Genomic DNA, 17,867 nt, shown 5'->3' with positions numbered 1-17,867 from the left:
CATTCGTCATTGGATCCATAAACATGTAAGTCTCTCATCTTTGGAGTGAGGATATGTAGTGTGAGGCTAGAGTTATATGTCTTTAGTTATAATCTCTTGTTAGGTGCTGTGATTGCGATGTAATTGCAGTTTATTTGAATGAGGTTTCTATTGATAAAAAAAAAAACTGTATTTTCATATAAAATTGATTTGCTAGGTGTATAGATATTTGCTGGGTATATTTAGAAAAATCCAATCAAAATTGATCACTTATTTTAAGATATAATTAATTCTCTGTTAGCTACAATGGCTCACATCTCCCATGTAGTCATTGTGTGCTTTATTTTCTGTTTTACGCTTTTTCTATTAAAAGCACGTTCATTTTTTCCTATGTTTTTTGTGGGATCTTTCGGCCTTTTGCCGATGGCATATGTTTCCAATAAACCGATATTCCTTTTTTTTTTTTGGGGAGTTCTACGGACGCAGATTTGTAGGTTGGGGTGGGGTGTTAAATTTTGGCGGCAAAGATTTGGTTTTTGGCTGTTTTTTGTTAGCGGAAATTTTTTACAACTTAAATTTTGTCTTTTTATAATAATTTTGACCAAAAAAAAAAAGAGAAGAGTGAATTACAAATTAGGAGTGTAGATTTCATTCCCAAAGTTATTTGTCTGCAACTGTGTATTTCCTAACAGATATTGCAGATCGGAAGAAATTCAGTTTGACAAGTCTTCATCAACGGTTGCTAACACAAATATTCCAGACGGGATGATGTACGTTTTAAGAAAGGAAACTCTGTAAACAAGATAATGGTAACAAATCCAAGTTTTGTTTCAAGTTATCTCTGGAAATTGTGGTCTCTACAAAATGACAAGAATCAAAAGCGAACTCGTAGATGACTAAACTTTGCGAAGTCGCTTTTGTACCTTATATCCCATAGCATTCACTGATAAGATATCTCCTCGATCATTTCAACTTGAACAGTCTTTGAACCCCAATCAAACATTGAAAGTTCATCGAAAAACTCCTCTTTTGTACCCCCATGTAGACCAGGAGTATAAATAGTCATCTTCTCCAGAACTCTACCATTCTTTAATAAATACTTGATCAACTCCATCTCATCCAGATATCCAATCGTTCCCTTTCCATAGAATCCGTTAATGGAGATAGTCTTCAGGCGTGACGGCAAACATTTGGGAATAGAATCTGGTGGAACCCAGTTCAGAGTACGTACTAGTGCTGCTATTTGCTCTCTAAGATCAATCACCTCCAGTCCATTCCCAGCTCGTTCAATCACCTCCGGTCCATTCTCAGCTTGTTCAATCACTTCTGCTCCTTTGTCAGCATGTTCAATCACCTCCTCTTCCAGCTGTCTTCGAGTTTGATAAGAGCAGTCGTCTATTGCAAGACACTCTAGGTTAGGTGATCTCTCTAGCAACCTCATTAAAGTTCTCCACCAGTAAGAGCTCCTAGAATGAACCAGCCTCAATTTGCTCAAACTATCAAAAGGAGGCACAGAGCAAGCCTTCATCAAAGATAAAGTAATAATCAGACACAAATTCATGAAGGAAATAATCAAACATTTACTGACGCATAATATACTATTTTGAATGCTCGATCAATTGGCAAAATGGAAAAAAGGGATTTCAGTCATAAACACTATGATTGCTAATACAGCAAGAACAATGAGGACATACATGATATAAAACGAAACCAAAAAATTGACAATGCAAGGTACCAGAATGCACTGAGAACATTATATCCTTATCATTTCAGTTCCATACCAAAATCTAACATTAATTTTCTATTTTCTTTCTTTCTTTCTTCCATACATGTATTTCCTTTCCCTCTTCCAACCAACCACACACCACCCGCTTCTTTCATCCTCCCCACCAAACATGATTATATAACATAAAGATTAGGTTAAACGACCTCAAGAAATATCACATGAAAGAGATAGATAATTAAATGGTTAAATTTTCCTTATTTTTTTTTTGGAGAAAAAGGTTAAATTTTTTTTTCAGAAACTTAGTTGCACGGTTAACTGAGGGTCTCTTGGTTGAACACTAAATCAAGAAAAAAGACAATATCGGCTTCGATCAACTAGTGACTTTGTATTCTACAAAACAAAATTCTAGATCATACGTATGATCTAGAATTCCAGATCCTAGAGATCAAGTTTTCAAGTTTTAGAGCATCCATAGAAAAATTATACCAATTATGAAGATCATCTGCATTGTGCAAATCTATGCTTAAATGCTTAATTTCTTCAAATCAGGCTCAGAGATGGTGAAATCAAAGCCATTGACTTCTAGAGATCCATCTATAGCTAGATTTTCAAGCACAGGGAAATGAGACAAGTCCATAGAGGTTTAAGGACATATATATACACTTCCCTATGTATTTAACTTCAGTCCTAATAATCCTCGATCTCCACCAAACATGATATATAAACGTAAGGAACAGGCTAATTAAGAAAACTTACCTGATAAATGCTCCATGAAATCAGTTGAAATTTGTGCCAGAAACTCAGTTGCACGTTTAACAGAGTCCTCTTCTACATAATCTTCATTGGGATATAAATAGAGATTGGCTTCGACTAATGATTTTGTGTTGTTAAAATTAAAATTCGGTAGAGAACCCTCTTGGAGATCAAGTTTTTCCAGCTTCGGGGCATCAATAAAAAAATTGTACAGATCATGCATATAATCTGAACTGTACAAATCTATCCTTAATGTCTTCAACTCAGGCGCAGAGATGTTGAAGTCCAATAAGCTGTGTCCCAGATCTCCATCTATGGATAAATATTCAAGAATAGGGAAATGAAACAAATCCATGGAGATTTTATCACGGTAAGTAACTGTAAAATGGATATGGAGGAACTCCAGGCTTGGAAAACAGTAACACACACTGATGTAGGCATATTGATGGCAAACATCGACCTCAGGCTCAAAACCTTCAGTGTCTTGCAAGTCAAAAGGCTTATAGGCAACTCAAACATATCGTCTTCTTCTAAATCGATAGAAAGATCTAGTTCCACCACATTGTACCTGACGGCAGTACTAATCCAACCATCAATTCGAGAAAAATGCTCAGCATGGCAATTATTGAAATGAAGATGGAATCTTTGAATGGCGGATGAGTCACGAACAAGAAGTACACAATCAACAAAAGCTATAAAATCAGCAGATGAGGAGAACTCGTCATCATCCAGGTACAAATTCGGAACATAAGCCCAAATGTTCTTCCACCTTGTAGATAAAACACTGGTTCTCACAACATGTTTTGTTGTTGGAACAAAGGAAAGTATGTGACAAAGAACAGCATTTGGTAATTCACTGATCCTATCCTCCTGTCTTGCTCGAATCTTGGATTCCAAAACCAGTTTTTCCCTGATGGGGTTTCAAGACAAGTTGTTAAGTTCCAACCTTTGCTATGACATTGGAGTTGTGTAAGTAATTTTTGTAAGCTAAATTCACAGAGATTTTAATATATATTTTTTTTCTTTCTGATAACAGAAACTGAATCAGATGAAACAATGAAACTACAGGAAATCTCTCTACACCATTCTCAAATTTTTTTATGAAAATGAAACAAAATAAGTAACAATTACACATGAACTATTTGTCAATGCATGAAAACGTCAAAATCAATATAATAGAAAATTTCTCCTTCAAATGAAATCCTTGGATTTCATTTATCAAATTTCATTGATGGACTTGGATTTCATTCTCAAATTTTATTATGGATACAACAATAAGTGTGTTTGTGTGTGTGTATCCAGATATACGCAGTACAAAAATAGGCCAGGGTTCGGATGTGAATCCTAATTCTATTCCTTTTTATTTTCTCAGTTTCTTTGGGAACCAAAATATGACAAAGAAGAGAAGTACCTGAAAGATCGAATTTGCTGCTGAAAAACGAAAGCATAGTCCTCTGCGAATGAGAGCTCCAAAGACATTTTCACAATCTTTGTGACTGCAACTCTGAATACTGAAGGCGAAAACCTCCACATGCACTCTTACAGATTTACAGCGTATAAATGTGAGCGCTATGTTGAGCTTTAGTGGCCCAGTATCTTATACCGAATGGGCTCATACATTTAAACCGCACTCTTTACCAACTCATTCAATTTTTTTTTTTGAGAAAGGAAACATTGCATATATTAAGCAATTAGATAGTTACATTAGTAATATATGAGTACATTGGATAGCCATTGTGGTCCATCCTCTACCCCAACATGAAAAGCAGGAAACAAAAGCGTGTGCCTAGCTAAAGAGTGCGCTTCCTTATTACATTTCCTAGGGCAATATGTACACATTACTAAGGGGAAGAGGTGAAACATTGCCTTCACCTCCTCAATTGAAGCACCTTCAATTCACTAGTTTGCTTCCTCTTCTTTGAGATCAATGACTGACCAACTCATTCAATTAAATCAAAATTTATCACTTATTCTAAGGATTTTTTTTTAAATAGTAATTTCTGTGACCTAGTTGCTCTCGGCACTGGGAATACTTTCTAGGGCTAGAAAGCCAAATCTGGCGTCCATGGATTTGGATTTGCTTAGTTGGAACTGCAGAGGTATCTACAATGATGCCACAACAAGGGCGTTGAAGGATTTGATTTCTCAGAATCGTCCTCAGATCGTCTTTTTATGTGAGACGAAGATAAGCAGAGAAGGAGATTTTGAAAACCTACGCAAGACACTAGGGTTTGTTAATGCGAAGGCTGTTTTCAGTGAAGGCCAAGCTGGTGGCCTAGGGTTGTTTTGGAATGACGATGTGCATCTGAATGTTGGGACGACGTCGGCACATCACATGGACGCCGTGGTGATTGAGGAGTCTGGCTCTCCTTCTTGGAGGGTAACCGGTTTCTAGGGTTATGCCAGAACGAGTGAAAGAGATCGTTCATGGCAATTGTTACGTGATCTTTCTGATCTAGACTCTCTACCCTGGATTGTGATAGGAGATTTCAACGAAATTTTGAACAATGGGGAGAAGATTTCTAGTCCCATTTGAGCGGAAAGCCAAATGAGAGGCTTTAGGCTACTGCGATTTGTTAGACTTAGGATTCCATGGCGCCATGGCCACTTGGTGGAATTCTGAGACTCTGTTGCGTCTAGATCGAGAGGTTTGCACTCCATCTTAGTTTGATTTGTTTGGACACTCTAAACTCTTTCATCTCCCGCCTTCGGATTCCGACCATGTACCTCTGCTCCTGAAGGCTAGCACAGCCCCTCTAGTTGTGCGTTCCAAGCAACACTGCTTCAAGTTTGAGGCATTCTGGTTGCAACATCTTGAATGCGACGGTGTTGTGAAAGAGGCTTGGGGGACGGATGTCGCCGGAGCACCTATGTTTTGTGTGGCAAAGAAGATTGCGCATACGAGATTGCAGCTTGATAGGTGGCAGAAGCAAGTGTTTAGAGGTAGACAATTGCAGATGAGAGGGATTCGGTCTAGACTGGAGGAACTTTTGGAAGTACCAGTTTCGGTGGAAGTGCAGGGTGAAAAGAAAACTTTGATGGACAAGCTTCAATCTTTATTGTACCGGGAGGAGTTGTTTTGGCGACAAAGAGCGAAGGTTACCTGGCTAAAGGAAGGGGATCGTAATATGAGATATTTTCACCGGAAGACTGAGAATAGGAAGAGGAAAAACATGTTACAAGGCTTGTTTGATGAGGATGGCAATGGCATGATGATGATTCTGGGATGGCAGAGGTCGTCACAAATTACTTTGCTAAAATGTTCATGGCTTCAGAGATTGATTATGAGGCTGTAGACAAGACTTTGGAGGCTATTACCCCGGTGGTAACTCCAGAGATGAACAGTCAATTTTGTTCACCCTATACTCAGGATGAAGTACGTTGTGCGCTTTTTCAGATGTACCCGACTACATCACCCTGGCCAGATGGCATGCCTCCTCTCTTTTTTCAACATTATTGGGAACATATTGGAGGTGATGTCTTGGAGGCAGTTCAAAGCTTTTTGCAGACGGGTCAGCTTCTTAAGAAAATCAATTTCACTCATATTTGTCTCATCCCCAAGATTAACAATCCAGAACATATGTCTGATCTGAGACCGATCGCTTTATGTAATGTTATTTACAAAATCTATTCCAAGGTAATTGCGAATAGATTAAAGGTAGTACTACCTTCTGTGATTTCACCTTTTCAGAGTGCTTTTGTTATAGGCAGATTGATCATTGATAACATTCTGGTTGCGAACGAGATTGCTCATTTTGTGCATAACAAGAGGGATGGAAGTGATGGGTTCATGGCTTTGAAGTTAGATCTGAGCAAAGCTTACGACAGAATGGAGTGGGTTTTTTGGAAAAGGTTATGCATCGCTTTGGTTTTGCTCCATGCTGGATTCATATGATTATGCAATGTGTCAGTATCGTTAGATACTCTTTTCTGGTGAGGGGTAAACCAAGGGGCTATCTCACACCTAGCAGAGGACTCCGACAAGGGGATCCTTTGTCCCCCTATCTATTTCTCATTTGAGTTGAAGGTTTCTCCGCTTTGTTAAAACAAAAACAATCTGCAGGATTGTTACCAGGAATTGGAGTTTGTCCTGAGGCTCCTCTAGTAAACCATTTATTGTTTGCGGATGATAGTATGATCTATGCTCAGGCTTCATTGGAGGCTTTTTATGAGCTACAGGATGTCTTTGAAACCTATGGAACAGCGTCGGGGCAACTTATTAACTTTAGTAAAAGCTCCGTAGTCTTTAGTAAGAATGTGACTGTCGAGATGCAAGAGGAAGTGTCAGATTTTTTGGGCGTTGAAGTAGTGGCTTTGCATAAAAAGTATTTGGGGTTACCCACATACGTGGGACGCAAGAAAACTTCAACTTTTCAATATATAAAAGACAGATTGGCCAAGAAACTAGCTGGCTGGCAGGGGAAGTTGTTAAGCGTTGCTGGTAAGGATATCCTCATCAGAGTGGTGGCTCATGCGCTACCCACATATGCCATGAGTGTCTTTGAACTGACCAAAAGCTTTTGTGAGGACTTGGAACAGATGTGGGCACGGTTTTGGTGGGGCAGCACTTTGGATAAACGGAAAATTCATTGGAAGAAATGGGATGCTTTATGTAATCCGAAGGAGGAAGGTGGACTAGGTTTCCGTAGCCTTTCTAATTTTAACACAGCAATGTTGGCAAAACAAGCTTGGCGAGTGCTCAACAACCCTTCTTCACTTGTTGCTCGCCTCTACAAGGCGAAATATTTCCCAACTGGCTCCTTCTGGGATGCATTACCTCATGAGTCCCCATCATTTTCATGGAGGAGCATTGTTTCCACTAAAACATTTTTACAGAGTAACTATTGTTGGCAAGTAGGGGATGGCGCTAGTATTTTTGTGTTCTCGGACAATTGGGTTCCCGCTTCGCTCTCTGGGAAGCCTACGGGATCAAGACTGGCTGTAGAGGAGGTTCACAAAGTATGTGACTTGATGTTGGGTACTGGGGGCTGGAATGTTGGGTTAATTGACAGGTTATTTTCAAGGGAAGAAGCCACGTTGATCACAGCGATTCCTTTGAGTAGACGTCGTGTGGTGGACAGATTGAGTTGGAAGTTGTCAAGAGATGGTAAATTTTTAGTTAAATATGCTTATAGGTCTGCTTTTGCCCATTCTTCGAGCTATAGTCCTATGACACTACCAGTGGGAGCATCGTTTTGGAAGAAATTATGGCAGGCTTCGATTCCAAGCAAGGCTAAGATCCATATTTGGAGGGTCTGCCTGGATATATTACCTTTTCTAGAGAGCCTGGCTTTAAAAAGAGTAGTTTTGGACTCGGAGCTTTGTGTGCTGTGTGAGACTCACAGGGAGATGACATTCCATTTGTGCAGGGACTGTCCCTTTACGAAGGAATTAGTGCAATCCAGGGCCATTCTGAAGCAGGTGTGGTATAACCCACAGGTGGTACAGAGCGATTTACTTGCTTGGATGAGTTTCAGTGCTACGGAATTGTCTTTGAGTAATTTTGGGGAGCTTATGTTTCTTTTATGGGGAGTTTGGAAGGAGCGCAATGAGAGAGTGTGGAACCAAAAAAACACTGCCGCTTGTGATGTTAGTAGCCTTCTTGCATCAAGACTTCAGGAGTTCAGGTTTCATAATCTGAAACAAACTCATTCCCATACTAGCAGAGCTCGAGTAGTTCGGTGGTGTGCACCTGCATTTGGTTTTTTGAAGATCAATGTAGATGGATCGTTTAACCACATTACCAGGAAGGAGGGGTCTTGGTTTTGTGTTTCGTAATGAATTGGGTCATATGTTGGCTGGGGGGGCATGTCCTCTTAGTGGTCTTATATCACTGGAACATGCAGAAATTCTTGCTTGCAAGAGAGTTGTGGAGTTTGCAGCTGATCATGCTCTAATACCGGCTATTTTGGAGACTGATGCGTAGGAAGTGAAGCGGCAACTCACACAACACATTTCTTCAAATACATCGGTGTTGGGAAGAATCTATGATGATGTGTGCAACTTGTTGGAAACGTTGATGGGTATCAGTGTGTCCTATGTTAGCAGGAAAGGCAATATAGTTGCGCATACGTTAGCAGCACACGCCTGCACTCTTAGGCAGGATTCTTTTTATTTTTCTACTCCCGCTTTTCTTCACTCTGCTATTGCAGCAGAGCTTTGCAATGTTTGAACATTTCTCATTTCAATAAAGGGCTGTCAAATTTGATTAAAAAAAAAAAGGATTTTTTTTTCTCAGATAAATAACTCAAATGCTATAGTTAGTTTTTCGTGAATCAAACTCACAACTACTCACTTATGAAGGGGAGACTATGCCACTAGACCAAATGATGCTAGGCACTTATTCTAAGGATTTAATCGATTTTTTTCTTTTTTTGAATAATGTCAAATCGACTAGTCATTCATACTTGGATTTAATTAATGTCTTGTTAGGCTGTTTGCTACATGAATGGCTCACATGTATTCATTGTGTGTTTTATTTATATTTTGTTTTGTTTTTGATACCAAAGTATGTTCATTTTTTGTTTTAATTATTGAGGAGAGCATTTAAATATGTGATTAATCGAATGTTTCCAGTAGGGAACGATTGCAAATTCATCTTCTAGATAGGCACAATGTTTTCTCCAATGTTTTATAGATTATGATTTGCCAGAAATGACTCAAGGTGGTGAAGATTCTTCAATGCCAAGGCTAATACAAGATGAATTTTCAATTAATTCCTCAAGAAGACAGCTATGCAATTCATCATTTGAAAGAGGATCAAACTTTTGCATACAAATCTATAATATCTGCTATTGAGTGTTATGACAATGTCATATTTTTCGTTGATAGTCCAGAACGAATTAAAAAGAGATACTTATATTGTGCATTGTTAGGAAGCTTGAGAAGCAATAATCTAAACTTATTTTGTCAGTGTGAAAGAATACAAAATTTGTGGTTGTTTAAATTTAAGATCATCTTGCCTAAATCTTGGTCACTCTTTTCTAATTTTGTAAACTTGGTCAACCAAATTTTGCTTTCAACCAAGTTTTACATTTGCCGAAATACAGTTCAGACTTTTGTCAATGGACCAGCCATTTTTATAGCCAATTTGATTAGGTGCTTCACTTGGGATTCTTTAGTTAGTGCTTAAGGCCCTAGCAGCAGCAACTGGAAGCAATCTGACACTTGATCACCTCAAGGATTTCACACAGAGTCCAACATAGATAACAAATTAGAAGAGTACTGATATACTGAACTGTTAATTCCATGGGATGCTATTCAAGTTGGAAAAAATACAAGCATTTTATTGGATGTAACCTTTTGTATCCTTTCACATGTTGACTCTCAGTAGTTTTCGTATGCTGTTTTTGCACTAATAACACAACCTTCTTTGACAAGAACGTATGATCTTACAAAGACAGTTAAAAGACGAAACGCAAGATATTGCGCATAGGATGAAATTCACTTTAATAAATAGTATTTTTAGCGAGACATAAAACACAATCATATTTGCTAACACATATATTCCAGAGGCAGAGGACATAAGACATAAGATAGCATATCCAAGTTTGTTTAAGATTGGCTACCAGCCTACCACCGATAAAAGACATAAGATGAACAGAGAGAAAAACGAAAGAAAGGGGATTAAACTGGTAGTTTCCAGCGACTAATTAATCGTCGGAGTAGACACTTTTAGCTCTAAAACTATAGAATCCATCAGCCCTATAAAATTCCTTCTTGATCATTTGAACTTGAACAGCCTTTGAACCCCATTCAGCTTCTGAAATTTCATTATAGAATTCTTCTTGTGTACCCCAACATAGACCAGGAGTATAAATAGTCATCTTCTCCAGAACCAGACAATTCTTTAACAGATACTTAATCAATTCCATCTCATCTAGATATCCAAAGAACTCCTTTCCTTTGAACCCCTTTATGGTGATAGTCTTGAGGGATGACAACAAACACTTGGGAACAGACTCTGGTGGACTCCAGTACAGCACTTCTACATAATCTGGGTTCCTCCTGCAGCCTGAAAGGTCAATCACCATCTCTTCCTCCCCAGCAAGATAGCGGGTGGGTGGATAAGACTCATGGTTTATGACAAAAGATTCTATATTAGGTGATCTATCGAGAAACTTCATTAGAATTTTCCACCAGTGACCATCACGAAGTAGCGTCAATTTGCTCAAATTCTCAAAGACAGGCATAGAGCAAGCCTGCATTAAAGATAAAGAATTAATCAAAACAGAAACTCATCAAGGAATTAAAAATTTGCTTATGCAATAATATACCATTACGAATCACTAATTGCCAAAGGAAAAAACGGCTTTCTGTTATAAATACTATGATTAGAGAAAGGAGAAGAAAATTATAAACATGATAAAAAGGAAAAAGACTAAATAGATAATGGTATGGTGCAAGGGATGAGATATATACTCACCATAGAGAAAGGAGATGAAAGAGTCAGACATTTAACACCGGAAATTCCAGCCAGAAACTTAGTTGCACGGTTAGCAGAGGCATCGCTTTCATCATCGTCCAAGGTAATGATATCAATACTGGCTTCGACTAGAGATTTTGTACTCTCGAAGGTATAATTTGACAAAAATCCCTCACTGACATCAAGCTTTTCAAGTTTTGGGGCATTTATGAGAAAATTCCATGGTTCACCAAGATCTCTAGGTTCTAAACTTATCCTTAAACTCTTCAGTTCTGGCACAGAGATGTTGAAACTAAAACCATTGTATCCAAGTGATCCACCTATTCTCAAATATTCAAGCGCAGGGAACTGAGAAAAATCCATCGAGTCATTATCAGGATAAGAAAACTTAACATAGAGGAACTTGAGCTTTGGGCAACACCCTGATGTAGGAATTTTGATACTATTTGACCGCAGCTTCAAAGCCTCTAGTGTTTTGCAAGTCAAAAGACTCTCGGGCAACTCAAGCATCTCTTCTGCATCTGAATAAACAGAAAGATCTAGCTCCACAACATTACACATGACGGCAGTTTGTATCCAACCACCAATACGATACAAATCCTCAGCATGACAATTATTGAAATCAAGATGGAATTTTTGAATGGCTGCTGAATCGCGAACAAGAAGTGCTCGATCAACAAACTCTATGAAATCAGCAGAGGAAGAGAACTGTAAGTCGGTTAAATACAGATAGGGAACACAAGTCCACATGTCCTTCCATCTTGTAGACAATATGCTGGTTCTCACAGCATACTTTGTCGGAACAAAGGAAAGTATGTGACGAAGAACACCATCCGGTAGTTGACTGATCCTATCCTCAACTATCACTCTACTCTTGCACTCCAAATCCAGCTTTTCCCTGATGGGTTTTACGACAAATTGTCAAGATCCAATCTTTGCTATTACAACGCGTAGTTTAAATAATTTTTTAGCTAATTTCACAGAGAGATTTTCACACTACACCATTTGCCCAGCTCTAAACATAAAAAGCAAACTATGCTGATCTGAATATTCTTCTCAATGAAAACTGAAAACTGATCCCATAGTATCAAAATATTCAATATTATTGACACGGTCATCAAAATAATATTGTATAATTTTGACCTAAATTTGGAATCTTAGTTCTGCACCTGGATTTTTATACATGTCCTATTCTGCAAAGAAAGCATAAATCCCTTTTCACCCATTTCTAAAATTTCTATGATGAAAATAAAATAAGAACTAGACATAAAACAAAGGCCTATGCATGCAAAACCCAAGATCGATATATATAATAGCAAACACTAGTAAATGAAATCGTAAAATTTGTTTCTCAAATGGAGACGGATAACGATCACATTTGTGAAAGAAAGCAGATGATAGAAAAGATGATGGGTTAGGAGGAAGAGAACCTGAAAGCTCGGATCTGTTGCTGAAAAACGGAGGCATAATCGTCTGAAAATGACAACGGCGATTGCATTTTGCCCTAAATCTTTGCACACACTCCCATGGAGTACCCAAGTTCCAGTCTTGAGCAGTTATTCCATTAAATAGATTTTTTTCTTTCTTTCTTTCTCTCCTATTTGCGCGCCATAGTGGCCCACTATCTAGTTGGGCTAAACATTTAAATCGAATATTGTTATTTATAAATCAGATTCACAACCTTTTAAGAGAAGATTATTGTCACTAAATTATTCAATTTACATTTTTTTACGATTTTGTTTGATTTTTTTTTAATTAATTGATTTTCAAAGATTTTGCTGAATCCATGGACTATACTAATTCCATATAAACTTTGACCGAGTTTAATGGATTGAATTAGTAGGTTTTTTTAAGATTTTGATAAGTGCATATGGTAATTTTTCGGTTCCCGGATCCTGGGATTGAGGTCCTACTGCAGGAAAAATTTGGTAGCAATTGGAGGTCCGGAAGGTGGTGAACTGGTGGATTATTTGCTGTGGGTGGTTTGGAGGTTCCGGTGGCCGGTTTCGTAGGTTTCCGGCCGGTTCTGCCGCTGGTTCTGGATTCCTGGAGTCAAGGGCTTCAAGTTGTGTGGCGGAGGCAAAAAAGGTTTCAAGGTTTTGTATTCGGATTTAGGGTTTTAGATATTTGTTTCAGAGTTTTGTGCTGATAATGTGTTTAAGGAAAACTGAATTGGGAGAGAATTGAGTTGTGCTTTCATTGATAATAGGGCCGGGCCTCTTTATATAGAGGATTACAAGACATAAAATCAGAGTTGTACAAGGAAAGATCGTACAATTAATCGGATATCTATGAATATCTCCGACAATATCTCTAATTCAAAACCCTATTACAACTAGGTCAAGTAACCTAGAGTTTAGGCCAGACACATATTCTGGATTTAATTGAACAAAATCAATTTAGTTTTATTACCCAACAGACATTCCAATTATCATATCACTATACCAAATATATATATATTTTTTAATCTTCTTAGCTTCTTCATCGCTAGCTAACCAAACAAATAAATTAGACGAAATTTTCAAGTTATAGCAACAAGTGAAAAAAATTGTTGGTTAGTATTATTTTGTTCAACTTCATGTGACTCATGTTTGATTCTATGTCATCATAGTTGATGAAGGGAGAAGATAGAGAAGAGGAAAAAAAATTGAAAAGAGTAAAAAGAAACTAGAAGGCATGGGGTTGATGGTGTGCTAATTTTCTTTTTCTTTTCTAGTTTCACATTTTCAATGGTAAATGGTAATATATTTTTTTCTTTTTAAAATTATTTGAGGGTGAAATTGAAAATTTTCAAGATGAAAATTTAATTACAGGGTGAACAAAGCGTTTGGTGGGGTGGAAATAACCTCACCAGGGGCGGAGCCAGAATTTTTTTTCAGGTAAGGCAAGACAATGGCAGGAGGGGAAGAGAAGAAAATTAGAGGGAAGCTATAGATTCTGGAGGCAATTATGAAGATTTTGCCCTTGTTTTGCCATGTTTTTGCCCAATTTCTGCCATTTTCACATACCTTGCCTACACCAAATTAGTGTAAACTCAAAAACCCAGTCTACACAAGTGCCTAATCTGGGCTCTATGTGAATCCGCTCCTGTACCTCACCCTTTATTGAAACTTAAACAATATTGTTACGATCAAAGCTTAGAACATCTCTAAGCAGCTCAGGAATATTACCATTCCAATCTAAGCTATTCATAGACTCATGAGCCTCACTTGCAAGTCGGTGAGCAATGGTTACCCCATTTCTACTTTGAAACCATACTCAAATGTTATCTTAAGCAGTTTTGCGTAGTTATTCCATTAGATAGACTTTTTTTTATTAGTTTATTATTTTTTTTATCTCTTCTATGTGCGCGCCATAGGTAGGTAGCTAGTGGTCTGTTAGCTAGTATGCCCAAACATTTAAATAGCCAGTTCACGTTTTTCTTATGTTTTACCTTTTTTTTATTATAAATTAAATCAAATACCAAGAATACATAAAACGTAACTTTTTACTTACAAAAGTAAGATTTTTTTTTTTTTTGACTTTGTCAAGGTGAACCCAAAGGCTTCCTAGGCCCAAGATAAACTCATTCGGCGCATGTGAAATACTCCAACTGTGCATTGCAGCACAGTGCCTAGCCACTTTGACAGCTTCGGGGTTCGAACCTAGGTTGGAGAGCACACCCAACTAGGCAAGAACCACTAGGCCACTTGCAGTGGTTACAAAAGAAAAATTAATAACACTAATCTAAATGATTATGAGCATGTTAATTGTAATACTAAAGATGAAAATTAGAAATACATATATTAAGAGCACGACGAAAAATGTCATGATATAAGTAATTTTACATATTTAACTGTTTACAATAGAAAAAAGACACTTGTTTTTTAAAGAAGAAGGTCAATCCAATTCTATAATTCAGCAAGCAGTACCAAACCACACACTCCTATGGGCTTGACAGAAGAGCTGTCATTTAGGACATACAAAATCCTATTCTAAAACAAATAGAATACAACATATCCAGAGTACACCCACATTTTAAAAAGTCAACACACTTTGTTAGACCTAGATACTCATAAGAAGGTAAATAAGAGGTTTCAACCGAGCAACTAATTTTTGCAATCTTCCCACACTCAAAAAAAGAAAAAATAGCCAAAGCTTCCTTCAAAAAAGAAGGACTAAAATTGAAATTACATAATATGTAAAACCCTAATCCAATGAGCCCATAGGTGAGGCCCACAAACCAATTGAGGGCCCAAAAAGCCCAACCACTCCAATCTAGTAGAGCGCTAGGTCAGAGGTCTGACAAACTTGATCATTTTAACCAAAATTTCTAGTAGACCAAAAAAAAAAAAAAAAAAAGATCTCTCCGATTGATATAAAAAATTATATGAAATCTTCATAAGAACAAATGAATTTACAAGACTACATTAATAGTTCACAATCACATGATTCATAGAATCACAATAATCATGAAAAGTTGAAAACACAAATCAATCCAAGTATTTTAGAAGCTAAACAAATAGTCGTGCAAGTGTCTAGGCGCTAAGCCCCTCCCTATCGCCCGTCAACCTTCTAGCGATTTATAGAACATGTTCCCAGCAATCATGAAAACACAAATCAATCCAAGTATTTTAGAAGCTACATAAATACTTCCAACTATGGAAACGGATTACAGAAAACCCTCTATAGTCTAAACCTCATCTCAAAAGAAGCATCACCCTTCTGTTGAACATCATCAACGAAGATGATGATGCCATTACAACTTCGATACCAGAATCCTTCTAACCATAATAAAATATCTTCTTAACAATCTCAACTTCACAAGTCTTCGATCCCCACCCGAACAATGAAAATTCCTTGTAGAAGTCTTCTGTTGTGCAAATGAAAAGACCAGGAGTATAAATAGTCATCTTCTCCAAAACTCGACCATTTGTTAACAAATACTTGATCACTTCCATCTCATCTAGATGTCCATATATTCCCTTTCCCTTGAACCCCATTATGCAGATACTCATGAGAGATGACAACCAACACTTGGGAACAGACTCCGGTGGACTCTCCATTGAACCTCTGCTGGGAACTCTACAAGTTTGAAGTCTTCCGGAACTTTAATCCTTATGCCCTTTTTTATTGCGAGGTTGACGATGACCCTCATGTTCTAAGACAAGACATTCTAGATTATGTGATCTCTCCAGCAACTTTATCAGCAATTCCCACCTGTCACAACAATGATGATGAATCAGCTTCAATTTCCTCAAATTATCAAAAGCTGGCGGAGAACAAGCCTTTTTGAAAGACAAAAATATTAATCAAACCAGAAACTCAAGCTGAAAATAAAGTATTAAACCTTTGCTTTCTGAATAATATACTACTAAAAATCATATACTGCTGAACAAAAAAAGGAGGCTATCAGATAGAAAGAAAGAATAATAATTAAGAATGAGATACACGGCTTTTTACAAAAAGGAACACATCTTTTCTACCTATAATCCTCCAGCAAACACAATATGCAATGTTAGTAACAAGTTTGGATCTACTTACCTGAAAGAAATGAGATGAAAGAGACATATATTGCACACTAGAAATTCCTGCCAGAAACTTAGTTGCACAGTTAGCCGAGGCATCTTGCTCATCATCATCATGAAAATAGACATGGATATTGGCTTTGACTAGAGATTTTGTATTCTCCAAGATAAAATTCGACAAAACGGCCTCCATGAGATCAAGCTTTTCAAGCTTTGTTGCATTGATAGAAAAATTGGAAGCCTCAGGAAAATCACATGTAGATGTTAAACTCACATTTAAGGTCTTCAGTTCTGGCAGAGATACTGAAACTAAAAGCATCTCCGTCTCCAAGATGTCCTTCTATGGACAAATGTTCAAGTAAAGGAAAATTAGAAAATTCATACGAGTCTTTAGGAGCATGGTAATCAACTGTATAACGAAGGAACTTCAGATTTGGGAAACACCCTGATGTAGGAATATTGGTGATAAAGTTCGACTTCAGGGTCAAAACCTTCAGTGTTTTGCATGTGAAAAGGCTTTCAGGCAACTCAACTCAAGCAGCTCGCAATCATACGAGTCTACATAAAGATACATCTCAACAACATGACACATAATTGCAGCGCGAATCCATCTATCAATGTGAATGAAATCCTCTGCATGGCAAGAAGTGAAATGAAGATGGAACATTTGAATGGCAGATGATGAGTCACGAAAGAAAAGTATGCGATTGACAAAGGCCACGAAATGAGCAGTTATGGAGTGAGGTAGATGGTAAAATACTAGATTGGGAACAGTAGCCCATATGTTCTTCCACATTGTAGACAAAACTCTAGTCCTCACAACAGATTTTGTCTCAAGGAAAGCAAGTATGTGACAAAGAACTGAATCCACCAGATCCTATCTTCAGCTCGCACTCGACTCTGGGACTTCAATTGGAACCCTAAATGTCTTTCAGAAACATTGTCAACTTGGAATAATTTAAATTGGGTAGCCTAAGAAAATTTCATAGAAAGCTTGTCAGTTGTCACATATGTTATATTTCAGTTAACGTGAGGCGATCAAAACCCTAGTCTAGCCTAATCCTATTATCTTAACTCGACTAGCCTAAGGAATTGGAAAAAAAAAAAATATGGGGTGAGAGAGGCTCGAACTCTCGACCTCAGGATAACTCACTCTCCAAGCTATGAGACCTACGCGCTAGCCAACTGCGCCACCACCCCTTGATGTTCTAAGTGACTCATCAATTATTAAATATGTCTATTTCTCAAATCTTAATAATATTGAAATAGCAATCCTTGAATCTTGCTCAGATCCTTGAAAACCCCCAGTTTATCTTCACATCTATCTGGAAATCAAACACTTATTGGATTGTAGTTTTTATTTTATGGATGGAAACAAAACTAAAGACTACATAGAAAGAGTATACCTCACTTCTGAATCTTCTATTTTATTCGAAATCAATCCGATAAGAAACTCAAAACGTTAGATATGAAAATA

General features: G+C 37.6%; 3 protein-coding genes and 1 non-coding gene across 4 annotated transcripts; 1 reads left to right on the top strand and 3 right to left on the bottom strand.

Moving 5' to 3' along the window:
* Positions 1 to 2,228: 2,228 nt before the first annotated feature.
* Positions 2,229 to 3,937, bottom strand: LOC112203447 (putative F-box/FBD/LRR-repeat protein At1g78760). The gene is made up of 4 exons (XM_024344414.1): positions 3,870 to 3,937; positions 2,860 to 3,368; positions 2,462 to 2,770; positions 2,229 to 2,305 (listed from the first exon to the last, which is right to left on the bottom strand). The coding sequence occupies exons 1-4, from the start codon at positions 3,935 to 3,937 to the stop codon at positions 2,229 to 2,231; spliced, it is 963 nt and encodes a 320-aa protein (XP_024200182.1).
* Positions 3,938 to 4,523: 586 nt separating this feature from the next.
* On the top strand, positions 4,524 to 8,384 carry LOC112203446. The gene is made up of 6 exons (XM_024344413.1): positions 4,524 to 4,838; positions 5,125 to 5,581; positions 5,692 to 6,095; positions 6,150 to 6,296; positions 6,608 to 8,047; positions 8,181 to 8,384. Exons 1-6 carry the CDS (start codon positions 4,524 to 4,526, stop codon positions 8,382 to 8,384), a joined length of 2,967 nt encoding a protein of 988 aa, XP_024200181.1.
* Positions 8,385 to 10,047: 1,663 nt separating this feature from the next.
* LOC112167833 (F-box/LRR-repeat protein At4g14103) lies at positions 10,048 to 12,426 on the bottom strand. Its single transcript, XM_024304919.2, has 3 exons — positions 12,314 to 12,426; positions 10,884 to 11,781; positions 10,048 to 10,659 (listed from the first exon to the last, which is right to left on the bottom strand). The coding sequence occupies exons 1-3, from the start codon at positions 12,379 to 12,381 to the stop codon at positions 10,111 to 10,113; spliced, it is 1,515 nt and encodes a 504-aa protein (XP_024160687.1). The 5' UTR covers positions 12,382 to 12,426; the 3' UTR covers positions 10,048 to 10,110.
* Positions 12,427 to 17,500: 5,074 nt separating this feature from the next.
* Positions 17,501 to 17,590, bottom strand: TRNAM-CAU. The gene is given in 2 exon segments: positions 17,501 to 17,536; positions 17,553 to 17,590. It is a non-coding gene; the product is annotated as a tRNA-Met (tRNA).
* Between the last annotated feature and the right edge of the window lie 277 nt (positions 17,591 to 17,867).

Source organism: Rosa chinensis, chromosome 5 (assembly GCF_002994745.2).
Source record: "Rosa chinensis cultivar Old Blush chromosome 5, RchiOBHm-V2, whole genome shotgun sequence".
NCBI lineage: Eukaryota > Viridiplantae > Streptophyta > Magnoliopsida > Rosales > Rosaceae > Rosa > Rosa chinensis.
Note: the sequence above shows the minus strand (reverse complement) of the source record. Positions and strands in the feature narration are given on the sequence as shown.

What these genes read in the sequence shown, in the direction of transcription:
- LOC112203447 (XM_024344414.1), bottom strand. Translation starts at nt 3,937, where the DNA reads ATGTCTTTGGAGCTCTCATTCGCAGAGGACTATGCTTTCGTTTTTCAG. An exon ending in TACTGTTTTCCAAGCCTGGA is followed by an intron (nt 2,771 to 2,859) that starts GTTCCTCCATAT and finishes ATTTATCCATAG; the next exon opens with ATGGAGATCTGGGACACAGC. An exon ending in TTTCATGGAGCATTTATCAG is followed by an intron (nt 2,306 to 2,461) that starts GTAAGTTTTCTT and finishes TTGAAAATCTAG; the next exon opens with CTATAGATGGATCTCTAGAA.
- LOC112203446 (XM_024344413.1), top strand. Translation starts at nt 4,524, where the DNA reads ATGGATTTGGATTTGCTTAGTTGGAACTGCAGAGGTATCTACAATGAT. An exon ending in CTGGCTAAAGGAAGGGGATC is followed by an intron (nt 5,582 to 5,691) that starts GTAATATGAGAT and finishes CTGGGATGGCAG; the next exon opens with AGGTCGTCACAAATTACTTT. An exon ending in TTTACAAAATCTATTCCAAG is followed by an intron (nt 6,096 to 6,149) that starts GTAATTGCGAAT and finishes TCACCTTTTCAG; the next exon opens with AGTGCTTTTGTTATAGGCAG.
- LOC112167833 (XM_024304919.2), bottom strand. Translation starts at nt 12,381, where the DNA reads ATGCAATCGCCGTTGTCATTTTCAGACGATTATGCCTCCGTTTTTCAG. An exon ending in CAACAGATCCGAGCTTTCAG is followed by an intron (nt 11,782 to 12,313) that starts GTTCTCTTCCTC and finishes AAAACCCATCAG; the next exon opens with GGAAAAGCTGGATTTGGAGT. An exon ending in TTTCATCTCCTTTCTCTATG is followed by an intron (nt 10,660 to 10,883) that starts GTGAGTATATAT and finishes TCTTTAATGCAG; the next exon opens with GCTTGCTCTATGCCTGTCTT.